Source organism: Polyergus mexicanus, unplaced genomic scaffold (genome assembly GCF_030449975.1).
Source record: "Polyergus mexicanus isolate NDT 795.1 unplaced genomic scaffold, iyPolMexi1.0 SCAF_8, whole genome shotgun sequence".
Lineage (NCBI taxonomy): Eukaryota > Metazoa > Arthropoda > Insecta > Hymenoptera > Formicidae > Polyergus > Polyergus mexicanus.
The window spans coordinates 3,696,301-3,717,240 of NW_027223328.1; the positions used below are offsets into that span (position 1 = coordinate 3,696,301).

Sequence of the window (20,940 nt, forward strand, 5' to 3'; positions counted from 1 at the left end):
AAAATGGGACACCTGTATATATATATTCTATAAAAATTTGTGGATTTTCAATAAATGCATCATGCCTCACATTTAATTTCTTGTTAACAAATTATTTTCCTAATAAACACATATTTAACGTGAATTTGGATAAGATTGAATATATATATATATGTGTGTGTCTGTGTGTGTATATATATATTGTATTATTATAGAAATCTATATTATTAAATCATATAAGGATGTGTCAAAACATTGACAAAAGCATGAAAATTTCGTAGACTATTCTATTATTTCTTCTCAGTATCTGTGCAAAACCTAAGTACAATTCTCTGAAAGGTTTGAAAATTATTTAGGTTCAAAGTTAGTATTGATTCTTATGGAAAATCGCGAATAATAGCATTTATTGACAAATTTGAGAAGGAAAAAGATTGTTAACGGAATAAAAATTTTCACATATATTAAGAAAACTTTAATAAATATTTGTACAATACTTGATTTAGATCTCCACTTATTCGTTTAAAAGTTATTTACTAAGAATTGTAGAAAAATATTATCTCTCTCTTTCTGTAAAATTCGTTTTTTTTTTTTTTTTGTTTCTTGAACTTAATTTCAGGGATTATTCACGATCAAAAGTTTTTGTCATAAATTAGAAAAAATATTAATTACGATTATTTTCTTTTACGAAGATGTTAAAAACCTATTATTATTTTGTGATACTTTAATCTTTTTTATATAATCCGGATTTATTTTTATTCGATTTTTCAAACGGTATAAGATTTTTTTTTTTTTTTTTTTAGTTTCTTGCTATAATTGTACAGCCAAAACATCCTTAATAACGCTCATAACGCATTAAAGATTTCTAGAAGTTGTAAAAGTAAACAAAATTATAATTTCAAGTTTAATATCACGCTTTCAATGACATTGACCCTCTAAGCTAATATCATAATTAATGATTTTACGTAATCCGTTTTTGCCGAGATTTTTTGCATGCAGTTGGCGTCGTATTGCAGAATCGACTAATATACACAAGAGACTCGACTGAATCGCGCAGTCTATCGCGCCAAACGGAATACAGATAATCCTTCAAGCTGTCATTATACCTGCAGAGAGGGTAACTTTCAGTTAGAAAGACTTTATACCGCGACTAGATTGTCGTGCTAATTGTGAAAGAGCGTTGTTAAATATGCAGTAGTTTCGTGCCGTGTGTCAAATACAGCTCGAGGGAAAGGCTGTTTCATTCTAACAGATGCAGCTCGCGTCCCGTAGCGTCCCGTAAATTTCAAGTCAAACATTTAGCTCTGTTTAAGAAGAGATATACGGGTTGCGGTCAGATCTGTATGCGGTTTACCGCATAGTCAATAACTCATTAGCACCATAGTATTTTCCTAGCCTAGGAAAATACTATAGTGCTTATTTTTTAATACGATCTTTTTTCTTACTTTTTTAATACGATAAATTTAAGTAGGCGATATACACGTGTCCCATTTTAATCTCCTCAGGCAAATATCTCAAAAACCAAGCCCGGAAGAGAAAAATATTTCAGACAAAAGTTGTTTGGTTTCGAGGGGGCCATAAGATGGTGACAATTATTTGACCTTGGAAAATCATTTGAAGGTCATGTAAAGGTCAACTTTAAAATCTTAAATGGAAACTCCCATTTTTTATTTACTATTCTTGTAGCTGACATCGAGAGCTTTCCAAAACACTATAATAAAGTATTTTTTTATTAAGTACTTTTTGAGTTATTTTATATTTTAATCCGACATATTTTGATATAAAAAATTAAATATCTCGTAAAATATTTAGTTTTTGATAATCTTACCGTAATACTTCTATGTACAGAATAATGAGACAAATCAATTAGTATAAAAAAAAAATTGTTTTTAAGAAAATTATTTACAATGTATTTTTTTAAACAATTATTTGTTTTTTTTGGCACTAATTAATTTGTCTTATTATTCTGTACAAAGAAGTATTGCGGTAAAATTATCGAAAACTGAATATTTTACGAAATATTTTATTTTTTATATCAAAATATGTCAGATTAAAATATAAAATAACTCAAAAAGTACTTAATGAAAAAATACTTTATTACAGTGTTTTGGAAAGTTCTCGATGTCAGCTACAAGAATACTAAATAAAAAATGGGGATTTCTATTTAAGATTTTAAAGTTGACCTTCACATAACCTTCAAATAATTTTCCAAGGTCAAACCAATGATACAACCTTATGGCCCCCTCGAAACCAAACAACTTTTGTCTGAAACATTTTTCTCTTCCGGGCTTGGTTTTTGAGATATTTGCCTGAGGAGATTAAAATGGGACACCCTGTATATCTTACTTTGAAAAAAAAAAAATAATTGTAAAACTAATCTGTATGAAAATTATCTCCTCATATTCGCTCAGAGAAGTAACTTTTATAATTAAAAAATATTCCGCTTAAAAAAACCCGAATAAAAAATCAAGAATCATCGCAACGTGCTTTCGTGATTGAGAGTGTGATTGTAATTGATAATCCAAAACGACAGTATAACAACAATAAGAATATTATCCAAGAGTATTTTCAATAATTTTTCTGAAAATAATAACCCAGTTTCGCGATTAAAAAACCTGTATATATTGTTAAAGTTTCGCTTCATTAAGCTAAGAATAAACTTTGTTCATTATTATGAGGCTCGGAGATGTTCATTAAATCAGCGAGCACCATATCGGATGTTAATAACACCCCAGTTTTATCTTTCGCCGCTTTTCTCATCGACAAAAGATTCGCATGGTTCGCTGCAACAGTTAATAATACCGTTTCACCAACTACATTTTCGGATTAAAGTGTCCTATTGACGACACTGTGCTTGTAAATTATAAGCACATTATTACATATATAAAATGTAAAAATAGATTCGCTCCAATGGGAGGGCTCCGAAAAGTTATAACTTAACCCAAAGCTATTTCTGATTTAAAACTAAAATTTTGATTTGGATTAAATTGTATCTTCCGGAAGTGCCCTAGAAAGAAACGTGACGCATCTAAGGATAGGTCGACTTTCCTATGTGGATAGATGTAAAAATATAATTTTTATTAAAGACTAATTAATACCGGTTATTATATATAACTATACGCTCAGCGGGTGGCAAAACAGAACGGACATACAATATGCTATCTTTCTCTCTCATCAGATATAGCCATAAATATCTCCGTCAATCTCCAGACTCATATGATATATTGACAAAAATTTGATCTCGACGATACGAGGTGAATACTAGTGTATGACCACAAATACGTTTTATGAGATTATTTTTCCAACAAGAGAATTTTTTTCTATTTTTATTACGATCTTACGTACATATTAATATTTACTTAGAGGTTTATTAGACGTTGCATACATATTAATATATACTTGGATGTCTATTAGATGTCGAAAAGTGATTTGCGGCCCAAAGAGCGGTTTCATAAACAATGCACTGCTATTGTGTGAATATTAGGTTTTAATATTGTCTAAAAAAAATTAATCTAATTCATATATTTCTAGATGTTGTTTTAGACTATATGGCTGCGACATCTAATAGAGACATATATCCGATCTCGCGTTTCTCCCTGGGTAATTATCAAAAATTGAAATAACATTATAGGAAAAATTGAACTTTATGCTATCGAATTTATTTTGACTTATTTACTTTTTTATATAACAATTTCTTATTTATTATCTATTTATTTATTTATATAACAAACCATCGCTTGTGAGAGAAATTCAATATCAAAATATAAAATATTATTAAAATAATTTTGCACACAAAATCATGTAACGCGAATACGTGCCCCCTCCCATTCCCCCTCTCTCTCTTTCTCTTTCTAGACACATATCTTTACTGACGATTATTAATTACGGAATGAGTCATATCTCTGGCCAATATTACGCCTTGCCACCTTCACGATTGCAATAAATTGGCGCGTGAAAGAATTTGCGATAAAACGAGACGCTGAGACGGCAGCGTCACTTTCTACAGTGAACGCCCGAAAACGTGAGGTAGCTTCGTACGAGAAAAAGATACACGTGAAACCGGATATCACCCAGATCCAAGCGGTAAATTGATCGTAAAACGAGGAGAAGGCGAGGGAAAGAAAAAAAACTTCTTTCTCGGAAACACCATCATGAGATATGGAATATCGTTGAGATCCAGTAAAAAAAACGATTAATTCCATAAATAGATCGAATGAATAATCAGCGGCAATGTAATATTTATGTATTACGATGTGTGTGGTGGTGTGTGTGTGTGTGGATGTGTTACGAGATTATTATTTACCTAAATTGATTTTATAAAATGGAAACTCTTCATGTTAAGCAATATCAGCGACGCAAGATTAACGACAAAGTTTACATTAATTTACATTTACATTTAAATTTACATTTATATTATATTTTATTTATTTTTAAATTTTCTCAAAATTTATTTTGTATTTATATAACTTGAAATCTTTTTTTTTTTTTTTTTTTATATGTTACATGTCAAAAAATTTTGTCGTAATTTTTTCTTTATGAAGTTTAACGAGCTCAAAATCTCTACATTTTGATGAATTAATGACAAATATCATTAGCATTAGCGTTATCAAATGTGCATTATGTGAAAATACATATTATGGTTGCAGTAAATTTCTTTTGTGGTTAAATTTTTTTTCAAATTTTGTTTTATTAAAATCGAACAGTCTCGAGAAACCAAACATTCTGTCCATTAATCAAATACAGTTTCGTAAACAAATTGTACAGAAATTTTTTGAAAAAGAAAAACAGCGACTCCGCTCTTTAAAAAATTTTATGAAATTATTCTGCGATAATTTATCGCTAAATTCTAACATTTCTAAATTAAAAAATTTCCTACCTTTTTTATCGAATGGTACAGTATACACATATTATATAACATTATCAATATCAAAAGATATTCAGTATAATATAAAATATCGCTAGTGTATTTTAATCGTATGAAATAGAGGAAAATTGAATTTTCTACCGCGGTACATCAAGCTATTTCCGTAATTGTGTGCAATTGACCGATAATGATCAACGGACACAGTAAACACACGCCATGCCACTCGAATATGAACTATTCGCTCGAAAATTCGATCAATATCGGGGAGAAGTCGGTTCTTTTATATAATCACGCCAGATATTTTAACGGTGAGATGGATAAAAATTAAACCTCATGACAATTCGCAACTTTCGGCAATATTGAACGTCCGTACGCGAATTCGGGAAAACTTTCTTCTTGCGTCTTAACGCGCCTTTTAAATGCGAATTTTTTTCCCGCGAATCGAGAATAATGAAATGGACGCTTGAAACGGTGAGCAGCGATCGTACAAGAAAACAGCGATAAAGATATTTTTTTCCGCGATATTCCGTTATCCTCCCCGCAATCCCGAGAAGAGGCAGATATTTTTAGAAAGTATTAAAACGATGCTTTCTTTTCTTTTGCAACGAATCCGCCGATTCGACCGCATTACGAAAAGCTTGATTCGCTTGATTTTTGCAGGCCATTATTGGTCGAATTTTAAAAGATAACACGTGAATTGTATTGCGAGAGAAACTAAAATTTTATCGCTTTTATCTCTGTGTGTTTCCCTTAATGAAAAAAAAAAAAAAAATGATTCCGCATGCAAGCGTCACGTAAAGTATAAAAGACACGTAATGTATATCGCAGATAACGCGATAACCACATGTTGTAATAAAAACATACATGGGGGAATATAAATTGTAACGCGCACAATATGTTTCAATTAACACATACAATTTAAATACATTTTCTTTTTCCATGTGTGCGCGCTGTACACGACTTTTGATGTACGAATTTTGTAAAAATGTATGTAATTGCGAGATGAAAAATTGCGATAAACACAATAACCACACTATAAATTTTCGTTTAAGATTAATAAAGTATTTATTCGACATAAAACCGGATATGTCAATTATTAAATTTAATTAATTAAAGTTAATTATTATTTTACACAGCAATGATGCTGAGTATAAAAATGCAGATTTTATTGAAGACAGAATTAGAAATAGTCGCTTAAAATAGAGAGAGAGAGAGAGAGAGAAAGAGAAATTATATAATGTTATAAAAATATTAATATTAATGAATTTCCTTCTAAGAAATAATCTTCACCCAAAATTAAAAGATCGAAAATAATAATCTTTCTTTTTTTAATTGTTAATCTCATATTCCTAGCTACTTGTAAAGATTAAAACGATACTTTCGAATACTTATATAAGAACGTGTGATCATAAAATAAAATTATAGTAAATATATACTTACGTATACAGGGTATCCCATTTTAATCTCCTCAGGCAAATATCTCAAAAATCAAGCACGGAAGAGAAAAATGTTTCAGACAAAAGTTGTTTGGTATCGAGGGGGCCATAAAATGGTGACAATTATTTGATCTTGGAAAATCATTTGAAGATCATGTGAAGGTCAACTTTAAAATCTTAAACGGAAACCCCTATTTTTTATTTAGTGTCCTTGTAGCTGACATCGAGAGCTTTCCAAAACACTATAATAAAGTATCTTTTTATTAAGTACTTTTTGAGTTATTTTATATTTTAATCTGACATATTTTGATATAAAAAATTAAATATCTCGTAAAATATTTAGTTTTCGATAATCTTACCGTAATACTTCTATGTTTTTGAGATATTTGCCTGAGGAGATTAAAATGGGACACCCTGTATATCCGATATACATAATATATACCGTAATATATTTTTTATATCGGATTTATGTTAAAAAAAAAGGAAAAAAAAAAGAAAAAATCATAGATATAATAAAAAACTTATTTGTAAATATTCAAAATTTTTAACATACTATGCATATAGCGCAGTATCATATAATAATACATATGATGTAAATCGTTTGACGTCGTTCGACGGAGTATTTCTAGCGAACGGAGATTTTTCGAGAATATTTTCATCAACGATTTCTCTTTCGCGAATACATAAACTAAACAGATCAAATGTCACAAACTAAATATCCGCCTGGTTTAATCTACTTTTTCTTTTTTATTTCCTCTTACTCAATAGCGTCCCGATATCATCTAAACAGGATAAGGAAAGAATAGATTGGACCAGCATTGCATGTCGGCTTTCTAAATAATAACGTTTCGGATCGATGAGTGTGGCTAGATGCACGCTGTATGTAACGTGTCGCGTCGAAAAATTCTTGCGTCCGTTCCGTATGAGAATATCTGACGTTGACGTGACAATGACATTATGTATAGTTTACATTCAGCTTATCTCGACGTGCTCCAACATAGTGATCAAAGCCGAAAAGAGAGACATCAGCGACGCTTCCTTTCTCTCGACGATCAAGTGGATTCGTCGCGTGTGCGCGATCCGATTTAACTTTGTAAAATCGGGCGATTAACAATCAGCGGAATCCGCGTCGGCATCACGTCGCATCGATCCGCCGAACGGTAAAACCTACAGGTGAAAAAATTAATTTATGATATCGCCGTTACGTCACCCACGTCGCGATTAAACAAATCGTAAAACGTGAGATCGTCGTAAAATACTAATGATTCGAGATCGAATATATAAAAGGCCGCGATATTCCGTGACAAATTAATTATCGCGCACGTCGTTCCAATTACGTTGCTCCAACGTAGAATTTTTTCATCTATTATTACAATACATAACAAATAAAAGAGATCATTCTTGATTTCTTCATAATTGATGGATATATATTCAATCGAATAACAATTTGAATGATATTCTCGTTCTTCCATTATTTGCATATATATGTATAACAATTATTTATATATAAATATATAATAATAATAAAAATAAAATCTTTCAGTTATTCTACACATTAGTTAGAGAGATGTCTTATTTTTATCCAAAGGATATATATATTGTATATAGTAAACTAAAATTAAAAAAAAAAAAACTAAAATAAACTAAACAAAATTATAAGAAAAATTAAATTTTATACATTAATGTTTGTTTTAATTAATATTTTTACATTTTTAATAAAAGTTCAAATAAAGTATTTATTATATATTCATATTATAATACCAAATAGTATGAATAATGCAAAAGATGAATAATTTAAATAGCAAATAATACGAATAATAAATAATGCAAAAAAAAAAACAGCAGATATAGTACAGAATATAACGAATAATATATAGAAAGATAAATAAAAAGAAAAAATTTAAATTGAATAATAAATAAAATTAAATAACAATTTATTCTAATAACGTGCCCATCTCTTCTTTAACGTACGAAAGATAGTAAATATCAAGATCAAATAGAATCTAATTAATCACGTTATACGCGGAGATAAATAATGATTGATTAATGCTGATGCGCGGAACGTTCATTCATTCGTTCATTCATATGAATTTTAATAGCGAAATACGTTAGATACGCACTGTCGCGTACGCAATTCTCGAAATACAAAAGCATAACGTAATTACCTTGATCGCGTGATAAAATGTTTATCATACATTTCGCCAAGTTACACGATAGCTTGAACTTGTGCGCATTTCATCGATTCAATCGCTCGTATATCACGCGCATATTTCGATCTACGCAAACCAAATTAGCTATACATATAATTAGATCATATTCAAATATCTCCAATTTAATTATCTTATCTATAATAATTGGTTTCGTTGTGCATTAAAAATTTACGGAAATTATTAGTGTGAAAAGCAAGCTATACTCGATTTCTTTCCCTAAGAGCCTAAGATATACAGGTTGTCCCATTTTAAAGGACCCACTCAAATATCTCAGAAACACTGCGTTAAATCGAAAAATGTTTCAAACAAAAGTTGTGTGGCTTCAAGGGGGCCGTAAGATGGTGACAATGATTTGACCTTGGAAAATCATTTGAAGGTCATGTGAAGGTCGACTTTAAAATCTTAAACGGAAACCCCCATTTTTTATTTAGTATTCTTGTAGCTGACATCGAGAGCTTTCCAAAACACTGTAATAAAGTATTTTTTCATTAAGTACTTTTTGAGTTATTTTATATTTTAATCTGACATCTTTTGATATCAAAAATTATATATCTCATAAAATAGTTAGTTTTTGATAATCTTACCGTAATACTTTTATGTACAGAATAATGATACAAATCAATTAGTATAAAAAAATACAATAATAGTTTTTAAAAAAATTATTTACGATGTATTTTTTTAAACAATCATTTGTTTTTGTTTTTTGCACTAATTGATTTGTCTTATTATTCTGTACATAAAAGTATTACGGTAAGATTATCGAAAACTGAATATTTTACGAGATATTTAATTCTGAGATATTTGAGTGGGTCCTTTAAAATGGGACATCCTGTATATTGAGATGCATAATATTTTTTTGTAAAACGTATATAATTACGCTTTTTAATAGAAACTATAATCATTCTTTATCGTTTTTCTTATGCTGTATATAATTTCAATTTCTTATGTTTTCTTATATAAACACAATTTTAAAACATTTAAGGCTAAAATAGAAAGAGCTATTTTAATGCAATTTATTATGCTATTAGCTAGAATAGCATGCGCTGAAAAATGTTAAATTAACTTATCGTTAGAGAGAAAATTTTACATTCTCAAAAAAAAAAAAAAAAATTATTGTGAAAATCGAGGTTAATATGATTTGCGTAATGAAATATTCGATCTATTATACTACAGAAAGATTGTTATATTAATTATTTTTTTATTCTATTCCTGAATATCGATTTTTATAAATTTGAAAAAGATAAAGAAAAAAAAGGGATTCTATGAACAATTTTTATATTAATTTGTTATATTGAAAAATATTATATATATAATTTATATAGATATATAAAATATTAGTATAGTATATTAAGTACTTAAAATATTTTTATACATTATATATTATGAAATTATGCGTTTTATCGTATAATAAAAGGAATAGCTTATTTTGTAATTAAAAAGACAGTAACAAAAATTTTGATTATTAGTTATGTAATTAAAAAATATCGATAAAAATTGATATTTTTCATGTTCTACTATTCTACTTAAAACAAACAGATCTCTATTTCGCTCTCTTTCGCGAAATTCTTGTCACAATTTCGCGTATGTTTACTCTATATTATGACCACTCGGTCAAAGACGATCATTGACCGAGGGAATAGAGAGTCAAGATTCCGAGGTTTCGAAATGACTAAATCGCAAGCAGATGAATTACATAACCGGAAATTATCATAATTCTGTAACACTTCGAATATACTACAAGGAAATACTGTGCAACGAAGATAGAAAAGTGACGGAGCAATTAAATTTTCAATCCAAACGAAAATTATATCAAATGTATAGAACGTATGAAATAATCAGCGCACAAATTCCTCATAAACAATACAAATCTCATATTACAGTCTCGAACAACAAATTAATACATTTAACTCGAGCGTTTTTACATAGATATGATCAAACTATCAATCGTATCTTCTCATTAAAAATCTTGATTTTCCTCTTATACTTATACTATATACTTAAAAGACGATAAAATATCGAGCTCGTTCTACGGAATATATTCGAGATGACTGCAAATTACTTAGTTACACGTATATAATCAACGAGTGAACAAGAAAAGAGAGAGGCCATCGTGGTATCGTCGGTAATAGCCGATAAGTCAATTGTAATCTAAAATAAAGTGAAAGGAAGTTTATCCTGTCTCTAGATCGAGAACGAAGAAGAATTTCACTTGTTTCGTTTTGATAAATAAATCACATTATTATATGTTAAAGTAACAGAAATTATATTATATCCTTGAAACAAGTTTCATTGCTAAATTATCGTACATAAATAAAGTTATTTATTATACATTTATTATAGTATTCTTTTTCGTTATTATATCCATTAAATATTGGAAATATAATGTTCATTCTATTATCCATAATTTGTATATTTTCCATATTTATATTCATTTATTTATTCATCTATGTATATAATCCGAAAGAACAAGAGAGAGAGAGAGAGAGAGAGTAGATTAAAAAAAAATTATTGTTTCAAAAAGAGACACATTTAAGAGAGAAAAGATTTCTCTTCGACAAAATTTTGATTCAATGACAACGCCGCGTTTTGTTGTATAATCATACAATTATTTTCACAATCCTCGAGATGCCCAATCGGATCAAAACAAGCGTTCGTTTCTCCGCGCGAACGGGCGTAAATATGCGCGGGAGCGCAGCAAACACATCTTCGCGGGTATACCGTTGACCGACGATGAAGAACGAACGTCCTGGTGGGAGGCAAAACTCTCTCTCTAGAGCTCAGCTGATTATTAAAGCTGTCGTTGGCACAGTCAAACTTTCACGCTCGGCGATACGCGAGCTTAGCGAGCGTGCTATAACGTGAACGCTATCGATTTCAAGGTCCCCGCTCTTCCGTGCTCTATCCGGCCGCGAAGCGAGACGAGAAGAAGCGCGAGGGAGGATCCGCTGGCTGACCGCGTGTTTCGAAAATAAATTGTCGACGATAAATCGAAAGAGCAAAAATACCGAGAAGAAGTTGGCTGGGTACACGAGGGGATAGACGCGTCGCAGTGGAAATTGCAGAGTCACCGTAACTGACTCTTCTTTCGCCAATCAATCCTGATTCGAGCTTGCTGTGTTTACACTTCACCGATAGTTCTCGCATACCCGTCGACTCTCCGCAGCGAACTAAATAATTTCTATTCGTATTCGATCATTTCAAATTGCTCGGAAAGATTGTTCGCGCGTGAGCGTGGCGTTCGTTGAGTTGCAAATTTTGCGAGCACGGATTTGACAAATCGCAGGTAGAAACGTTAAAAAGCAGGGGTGAAGAAAATATACAAGAATACATTGGAATACGCAATTATCCCTCTCTGTTTACAAATTAGATAGAAGAGAAATTAACTGTATCTCAAGATATAATATTCAGTTTGAAACGATTCGTTCATTTACATAGTGTATTTCACGCGTGGCAAGAAATATCACAATTTCGAGAGCGAATGAAGACAGATGTGGTAATGATACGAGAGACCATGGGAGACGGAAAACAGCAATAGGATATTTCCAGGATCGAATTATCACCACGGGCGATACCGCATACGAGGCGTGCGTTATTAGTGAAAGTCGTGTACAGTTTGAAGATCAAGACTGGCGTCGCCGAGGAATCGCGTGAAAGGGGTAAAGAAGGTCAGAGGAAAGGAAGGATTATAAGAGTTCTTCACCTGATCGGAGAAAGGAAGAGATAATTGAGCGAAAATTAAGGGGCGGTCTCGACGACGCTCGAATTTCAACGCACACACGCGATATCGGTAGACGCGACGATTTAAAAAGTTGTACGCCTTGAGAGTTGCTCGTCATCTTCCACGATACAATATTTCTTCTCGAATATCGTGTCGGAGAAAGAAGTTCGAGTATTCTCAGACGAGTCGTTCGACGAGAGAAAGGATCCGCGGAAAAGATACGCGAAATCGTACCAAGTTCCTCGAGAGCTATCAGGAGCAAAAAGATTCGCGAACAACTTCTAGATCGGATACTTTTGTAAAACCGCGACTTCTCGCAATCGTTGTACCGGAAATTAAAAAGCAGTCGATGAGAAAAAAATATTTTTAACCGTCGGTTTTCGCAATTTGAAGATATTTCAAGCGCGTCGTGATTCAGGGAGAATTTAAAAAGAGGAAAAACAGAAGAACGAATTATCGAAGTTTCTTGAATGTAAAACATATACATAAACATACAGATGAAAAAGTGCAGTAAAGTGCGCGTACAGAGTGCGGTGAAAAGCATCTCTGATGCTGGATACTCTTTTATGTGTAATTTTTCAGCTTTTAAGTCACAATAGAATCAATTACGAACGAATTAAATGTATATCTGTTCTTTGAAGACGATAAAAAACGTGGTACATGTTGGTGAAATTTATAGAAAATTGTTAGATAAACGAATTTATATACTCAGTATATATATTATATATATTTGGTAAAAATATTATGATATTCTTTTCCGCTATGTTATGACAATCGTCATCGCGAGATGAATATGAAAAAGATGCAAGTAAGAGTTTAATGATAAACTTCAGAAAGATCATCAGCCATCTAATATCTTTCAGTATTTGTAAAGATACTGAAAATGAGTCTCTCTCTCTCTCTTTCTCTCTTACATAACTAATTTACTAATCTGCATAATCAAAACTCGTTTAAAACAGGAATTTATGCATCGAGGAAGAAAGCGAGATTGATCAAGAGGCCAACGAGAAATAGCTTCTTACACAATCGACGAATTCTATTTCCTCTCAATTAAGAGGAAAGAGATTAGAGAATATTTGATAATCTTTCATTCGAAAGAGTCAAAAGAATTTCATTTATTTAATGAAATCTTGCAGTACAAAGAAGATTATCGCAAAAGATCTCGGCAGTTCGACGAGTAAATCTGACGCACAAAGCGAGACATGGCGTCTTTCAAACCATTCGCGCTTGCCGGAAGCGAATGAGGATTGAAAGAGACGAACGCGCGTAGAGTCTGGAATGGTTGCGATTCATCATAGATATTCAAATTTCAAGCCAAGCATCTTCTTTTCAACGGTGCATTAGAATGACAATGAATTGTTTAGCTTGACGAAACCACCTGTTTACAACTCGAGAGACCGCGCGCGTTTCAGACTATTATATCGGTGCGGTTTCGGGAGGGAGAGACAGAAGCGATTCGCAAAACGAGCGAGAATACAAGGCGGAGAATGCGAGCGAAATCCGCCACAGTCGCAGAGACGACCGGCGATCGATTGGGACGCCTTCGCGAAACGATCATCACCGAACGATCGAGATCACGACGCGATTTATCGGTGGCGCCAACTAGAGCGTAAGGAGACCCGTTCGCCCGTTCTTCATCTCGGTCAAGCGACCGGACACGATCCGTGGAGAGAATAACAGATTCATCGGTTTGTCGCTTCATCGATGCGCAAAAGAGTTCGTGACGAAAGAGACGCGCGTTCGAGCGTAACGTGACTATGCCCGCGGTGCAAGATCGCGAGACGATTGTCCCTCTTTGTTGAGAAGGTATCGCACGCGGTATCGGTACCCTCGCCGCGTGATAAGAGCGAGAAGGACGTGCTCGCGGTCGAAGCGATAAGACGATTTCCGACGAAGATGACGCTTCAACTCGCCCTCCTCCTGGGCATCTCCGTGCTGATCGAGCCCCTGCTAGGATACGACGTTTTATTGGCCACCATGGGTGGTACCAAGTCCCACACGGTGCCCTTCGTCGCCCTTGGTACGAGCCTGAGTTCGCGGGGCCACAACGTCACGCTGCTGAGCGCTTTCTCCGGTCCCGCAGTGAATAATGGACTTCACGAGTTGGTGCCTTCGATCCTCGAGGTGATTTACGATCTACTCCCGTACTAACTCGATCACCCCTGTCCGGTAAAATCGCGATCCCCAGAAACCACCGCGGGCTATCGCTCGTCGTTTTCCTCCTTCGTCCAATTTGGCTCTTGACCTATCTAATTTTATTACACGCGGTGTAATTTGCCGTATCAGCCGTCCGCTTATACGATCCTCTCCATGATTATCTCCATTCTTAACTCTCTCCTCTCTATAGACCTTTTAATTTTATAAGATACAGGCGGGACAGCTTGAGTATATAATGGGACGTTTAGAATAATATTAATATTTATCGCTTGCGCATTGGTTATAAAAGTCAAGGGATGCGATGCAAGGTCTTTCGAATGTTTCTCTCATGCTCTGTTCTTAGAGTAGCAATAATTAGAAATTAAAGACAAATTTAAAAGTAATTTAACTTCTACTAGAAAAATATACAAAAACTGCTCTTGCGATTTATCCGTCGTATCTTTTCTCTCTGTAAGACTATATCTTCGAAGACGAGAAAGTTTGACTCTGAATATCGTAATTCGTCGAAAGTTTAACAGATGAAAATTAAAAGTTTCTCGATTAAAGTTCCGACACATCCGAGCTTCGCGAAAGAGATTTATGTTACCCACACGCGCATAATTCTTACGACAGGCTTACGTCGAGAACTTCACGTCCCAATGGGATCTGGTGGGTGCCAGATTCCGGAATGAACTCCCGATCTCACCATGGGACGCTATGAGGTATGGTTGGGAGTCCTGTGAAGCATTGTTACGTGACAGGGCGTCGACTGCCGGTCTAAAAAAACCGGATGGCAATCCGCGCGCGCGATGGCACGTCGCGGTGGTCGACGGCGCTTTTCCCGAGTGCCTGCTGGGGATCCTCCACGGCGAGAACGTACCGACGATAATGCTCAACACGGTAATAAGCCATTCGCCAAACTGCAGAAACGCCACGAGACCCTCCTCGAGTAAATTCAAAATTCCTTCATTTCCCTATTTCGTTTGCGGCAACAATCCACTCGCCTTCTACTTGAATCAATTGTGATATACGAGGTGTTCCATGTCAGGTGAATGAAACTTCAGGATCTTATAGGAAATTGAATTTGAAACAATAAAGTTTCGATAAACATAAATCCGCTTTGTTAAAAAATTATAGCTAATAAAAATCACGTTTTTTTTTTATGATTTTTAAAAATAATCTTAAAATCCTTCATTCATTTGAAAAAAGTAACAAGATAAATCTGATGGGTAATTAAATGACAAACGAGATTATACCAATTTCATTTAATTCTGATAAGGCGTTCGATAGTCTTTGTGTAAATATTATATTTGTCGTACAAATATTGCAAATGCAAACATAAAAATGTTCTCTTATTAAATTTTAATCATAACTAATTACTTACAGAGAGTTTATTAGCTATAACCTTTTAATAAAGCATTTCGTTCCAGGCCTACGTTTATAGGAAATTTTTGTTCTAAATTTAATTTCCTATAAAATCCTGAAATTTCATTGACTTGACCTGGAACCTTGTATGTACAAGGTGTCTATAAAGTCTATCCCCCCCCCCCTATATTTCGGAAACATCTCGAAATGGTGAAAATCCGCGAAATTTGTGTTCGATCATTTCGAGGGGCTACACTATTAAGGAGATTGGGGGAATTGTCCTCTCAAGGGGTTGGTCCCAGGGTGACACCAACTCAAAAATTTTAAATGAAATTTAACTACTTTCTATAAAAGAAAAAGTTCAAATTTAACTTTGGCTTCACAAAAAAAAAAAAAAAAATTGGTCATCTTGAATTTAAATTTTTTACGTCCCCTTTAAAAAAAAAAAAGGACTTAAAAAGACGAACACTTTCACACGTCGAACGTCTTCCCAAATGATCAAACACGTATTTCGCGGCTTTTCATAATTTTCAGCCATTTCTGAAATATAGAGGGTGAGGACAGACTTTATAGACACTCTGTATATTCATTATGTTTACATAGAGTTGGATCATGAAACAATTATGTGTAAGATGGATTAATTCGTATAAAAATTGTAACTGCAAAAGTAAAAAGACGCAGAATTAAATTATAATTCTAAATCGCATCGCACTTTTTCATATTAGAATTATCGAGATATTTTTAAAATATATCGCTATAAATATAGACAACATAGACATGCAACAACACATTTTGCAATATATATATATATATAAGACACTAATTTTTTAATTAGTTTGCTTTTTACTACTGGTTAAATATCGATAAACATGATTGAATATTGCATGGAAAAGGCTTAACAATTTTTGAAATAAGAAGCTTAAAATTAAATACGCGGATCTATAAATCATTTCATATAAATACGAATTAAAATTTTGCTCTTATATATTTTTAACCTCTTAATTATTTATATTTATATACTTTAGAGAATGTCTAGGAATATTTAATTTATATAGGAATTGATTGTTTTGTCCATCAGATAGGCAATAAACAAACACGTTTCTATGTAATGGTTTGAAAAAGAAATTTTGGAATAAACATAAACGTTCCTTCTTTTTACTGTTTCATTCGTTTACCGAAATTGTGCAACGATATTCGAACAAAATTCTATATAGATATTTATCGTGATTATTTCATGAGCGTGGAATGTACAAAACACGCTTGTTTGTCGTATCCTCATCACGTTTTCGTATACGAATAAAAAGTAAACGATGAATAACCGTGTTATGCTCACACGACTCTGTATAACTAATATGACGATAAGTAATCGTCTCCTTGAATAATTTATACACGTCTCTCTAGACATGTTTCAGAAACTTACAAGTTAAACTTTAGCTATTCTATTTGTATATCGATCTTTCTGCCTTCGTCATTTATTCGTTTAATGACTTCGACGATACGTGAACATAAGCGAGTTTTTACGATGGCGGGACAGCGCTTTTTTTTTTTTTTTTTTTTAGTTAAAAGAAAAATATTTTTCTCCGACTTTTTTTTTCCCCCATAAAATCAATATTTTCGACTCGTTAAAATTGATCACGTTTGCCGTGCATTATTAATAATAGAAACAATATGTTATATATTATACAGGTGGCATTGTACAGCGGATCCATTATGCGCCAAGGCAATCCGTCACCGTGGTCAGTTACGCCGTATTTCGGTAAAGCGATTACGCAAGATATGAATTTTTTCCAAAGGGTCTTAAACGTGGCGGCCCAGTTCACTTTGAAAATTATGCATTGGATCACAATTTCCGTTTACCTTCGGCCGATTCTTCAAAAGTATCTCGGTGAGCGCTCGTTGATGTTTTTTTTTTCTTATGAAAGTTGAATACATGTTACTATTGTGTTAATTGAATTCAGGTGTTAAATTATTAAAACAACTGAATAATGTGTAAAAATAATATATCATTGCATCTATTTTTATTTTTACACAATAGATATATGTTACATATTATTAGTGACAGGATTTGTCTGTCAAAATTTACAGAAAAAAAAATGTTGATTTTATCCCACAATAAGAGTGAGAATAACTATAGACCGTCAATAACATTTTTCCAAGTTGACTCTATCATTAAAAATATGTATTTTATACAAAATTTATTTCAAATTACTTTGAAATTTGCATTGATTTTGTGTTAAAATATTAACATAGTCATTTAGCGTCATCATTTAACATATCCATCTTATGCTAAATTAAGAAAAAAATTTATGTGCATCGTTTGGGATATGTAATTTGGGTTGTTAAATTTAACATAAATTTTTCGACTGTACATGCACCTTTTGTCTCTAATCAGATATTCATAACAATGACAGTGGTCGATTTTGCTTTCGACAGGTGATCAAATACCCAACGATCTGTATAGTTTAACGGCGGAGGTTCCATTGACGTTGCAGAACAATCATTACACCGTAGCCGATTCCGTGCCCTACTTGTCAAATGTCGTGAACGTGGCTTGTCTTCATTGTAGACCGCCAATGCAATTAAATTCCGATCTGGAGTCCTTTCTGCGACCTGGTAATATATATCGCAAGCATATTCTCTCTTTCCTCTTTTTCATTTCCAATCTTTTTTCTACGTAAAATTCACAATTTTCTAACAGCTGTCTAAAGCTTTTATATTTCAGTGCAAAACTATCGCAAGCTTAAAGAATGAAAGTTTTAAACATTTATTCATCATATAATGAAACATATATTTTTTAAATATTAAAATACATTTTTATAAAAAAAATGTCGCGCGCGCGTAAAGAAAGAAAATAGGAAAAAGCAATAAACTTATATTATTTCAATAAGCGATCGACAAAACTGCTGCATATTCGCTCTTTATACAAGATTTTAAATTCCCTTTAGCGTAAAATTCTCGTTTAAGCCTCTCGACGCTTGACGACATTTCTTGCGTATTACGTAAGGGGCCGTATCGCGTACATGCAATAAGTACAGCTCCAAGGTACACGACGGTTATTTCTTGTCACATTGACGCTATTTTTCCCTCGTGTGACTGTTGGCAGACGCGAGATAAACATCTCTAACTAAACTTGCATGCAACATCGAGACGTTGAGGAAATTTTGCCGCAGGTTTCGTGTTCGTCTCGATGGGATCGTCGGTGCAGGCTTCCGGAATGCCGGAGGCTTTACGGCAGATCTTTGTCGCCGTCTTCTCCGCGCTACCGTACAACGTCATCTGGAAGTGGGAGGGTGCCAAGATCAAAGATCTACCTGCGAACGTGAGAACGGCTGCCTGGTGGCCGCAGCAGGAGCTACTCGGACATCCCAAACTTCGCGCCTTCGTTTCCCACGGCGGACTGTTATCCCTTCACGAAGCAGCTTATCACGGCGCACCGACCCTGGTCCTGCCGGTCTTCTGCGATCACGATGGAAACGCGGCGCAAGCCGGTAAATTATTTCCTTCGCTTGGCGTGAAATTTATACGCCGCTGATGATAAAAATGAATACTGAGTAAACCTTGTTACCTTCTATCCTCGCGATTGAAATGAGGTTTTAGGCATGCCTTAAAGTCATTTAAAGCTAATCAAATTTGCTGCAAAATTCTTACTAATTGTTTTCAATAATTCCCCCCCCCCCCAAAAAAAATGTTTTTCGAAATTTTTATTAATATGGTTAAATAGAGCTATTTTTACCATGAAACTTTTGTATAAAACATTTTTTGGTATCTTGAATAATTTTCTAGATATATCGAGAAAAAAACCACTCTACATATAAGGGATGGTTTCACTTCTCACCATTAAAATTTTATATTTTTACAAATAATTCGTAAAAAGTAAATTTCAACAAATATGTAGGTCCGATAAATTATTTATTTTTCTGATCGATTCACTATATTTTCGTATATTTATTTAACGCAGAAAAATTGAGTTACGCTTTGGTAATGGATTTGGCCGGTATATCCATTAGTGCACTTCACGAAGGTATACTTAAAGTTGCCGCACTTCACAATAATTCTTATCGAGAGGCAGCTAAAAAGCGAAGCACGTTGCTTCGCGATCTACCGATTGATTCCAGAGAATTGGCCACGTGGTGGGTAGAACACGTCGCCAAACATGGAGGTGCCGATCATTTGAAGAGCTCGATCAGGTAATACCTTTTTCACATTATCATCATCATATTATACGCCACCTTCCTATTTCTCACCGTTCGTATCTTCTTAAGAAATATTTTACATAATCTTTTTTTCATTTATGTCCTAGAGTCTTTATTTTCTTACTCCCTATATTATGTACTTTTCTTCGTTACCACATTCTAATATCCTGTCGTACGTCTTATCTTCAAGCACCTAGCTCTTTTCTCTTTCAATTTATATATTTCTTATCTTATATATTTCTATATTTACCAATACTTGTACTACGTTTCCTCTCTAATGCTTCGTAGTTTATAGCGTATTTATTTTTCTCTTTCTTCCTCAATTCTCTCTCTCTCTCTCTCTCTCTCTCTCATTCCTTTTTACTATTTCGTTATTATTTATTCTTAGCCTCAATTTCTTCTTATCGAAATACTTTTTAATATTTCTACGTTTATTCTATTTTTATCTGTTACTTACTGAAAATCAAATCGATGTACCTCAATCAAAACTCAATATTTGCATCAAGTATTTCAACTACATCTTCTTTAGCTACTCTCTCTCTCTCTCTCTCTTGTATTCTCTCCATATTTTTATTAAAATTATTAATCTTTAATGTACCGACAAATTTATTGAAATAGATTATATATAAAATGTATCGAGACGTTCGATATAGCAAATAAATCTCTAATGATATAAAACTGGAGAAATTACATAAATGAAATACAACATTTTTCAGATACATGAGCACGTTCCATTATTATAGTATAGACGTCGCAATATTTTATATATCGAGTTTAATCCTGATAATTTACGGACTCAAGAAATTATGCTGGCGAGCGGTAATTGGTCAGGATGTCTTCAAGAAGAAAGTAGACTAAGATAGATAATTTCGTGGAAAATCTTTCGCCAAAATTTTATTTATTATATCGCGCATTATAAATATATGTTTAATTGGAACAAAATGGGAATTATAAAAAAGAGAGACTAGTTTTTCGATCGGCACACAGTCTTTTTTTTTTTTTTTTAAAGATCTCTAATATATTTTTTACGAATAAGTTATTT

At 33.2% G+C, this 20,940-nt stretch overlaps 1 protein-coding gene and 1 long non-coding RNA gene across 3 annotated transcripts in view; one reads left to right on the plus strand and one right to left on the minus strand.

Annotated features, from left to right (window-relative positions):
- Positions 1 to 20,940, minus strand: part of LOC138935659 (uncharacterized) — a 37,949-nt gene that overhangs the window by 13,535 nt on the left and 3,474 nt on the right. The window lies entirely within an intron of this gene.
- On the plus strand, positions 1,055 to 20,873 carry Ugt50b3 (UDP-glycosyltransferase family 50 member B3). Its single transcript, XM_070300479.1, has 8 exons — positions 1,055 to 1,093; positions 14,011 to 14,328; positions 14,974 to 15,240; positions 17,392 to 17,590; positions 18,139 to 18,318; positions 18,876 to 19,193; positions 19,664 to 19,892; positions 20,615 to 20,873. Exons 2-8 carry the CDS (start codon positions 14,101 to 14,103, stop codon positions 20,754 to 20,756), a joined length of 1,563 nt encoding a protein of 520 aa, XP_070156580.1. The 5' UTR covers positions 1,055 to 1,093; positions 14,011 to 14,100; the 3' UTR covers positions 20,757 to 20,873.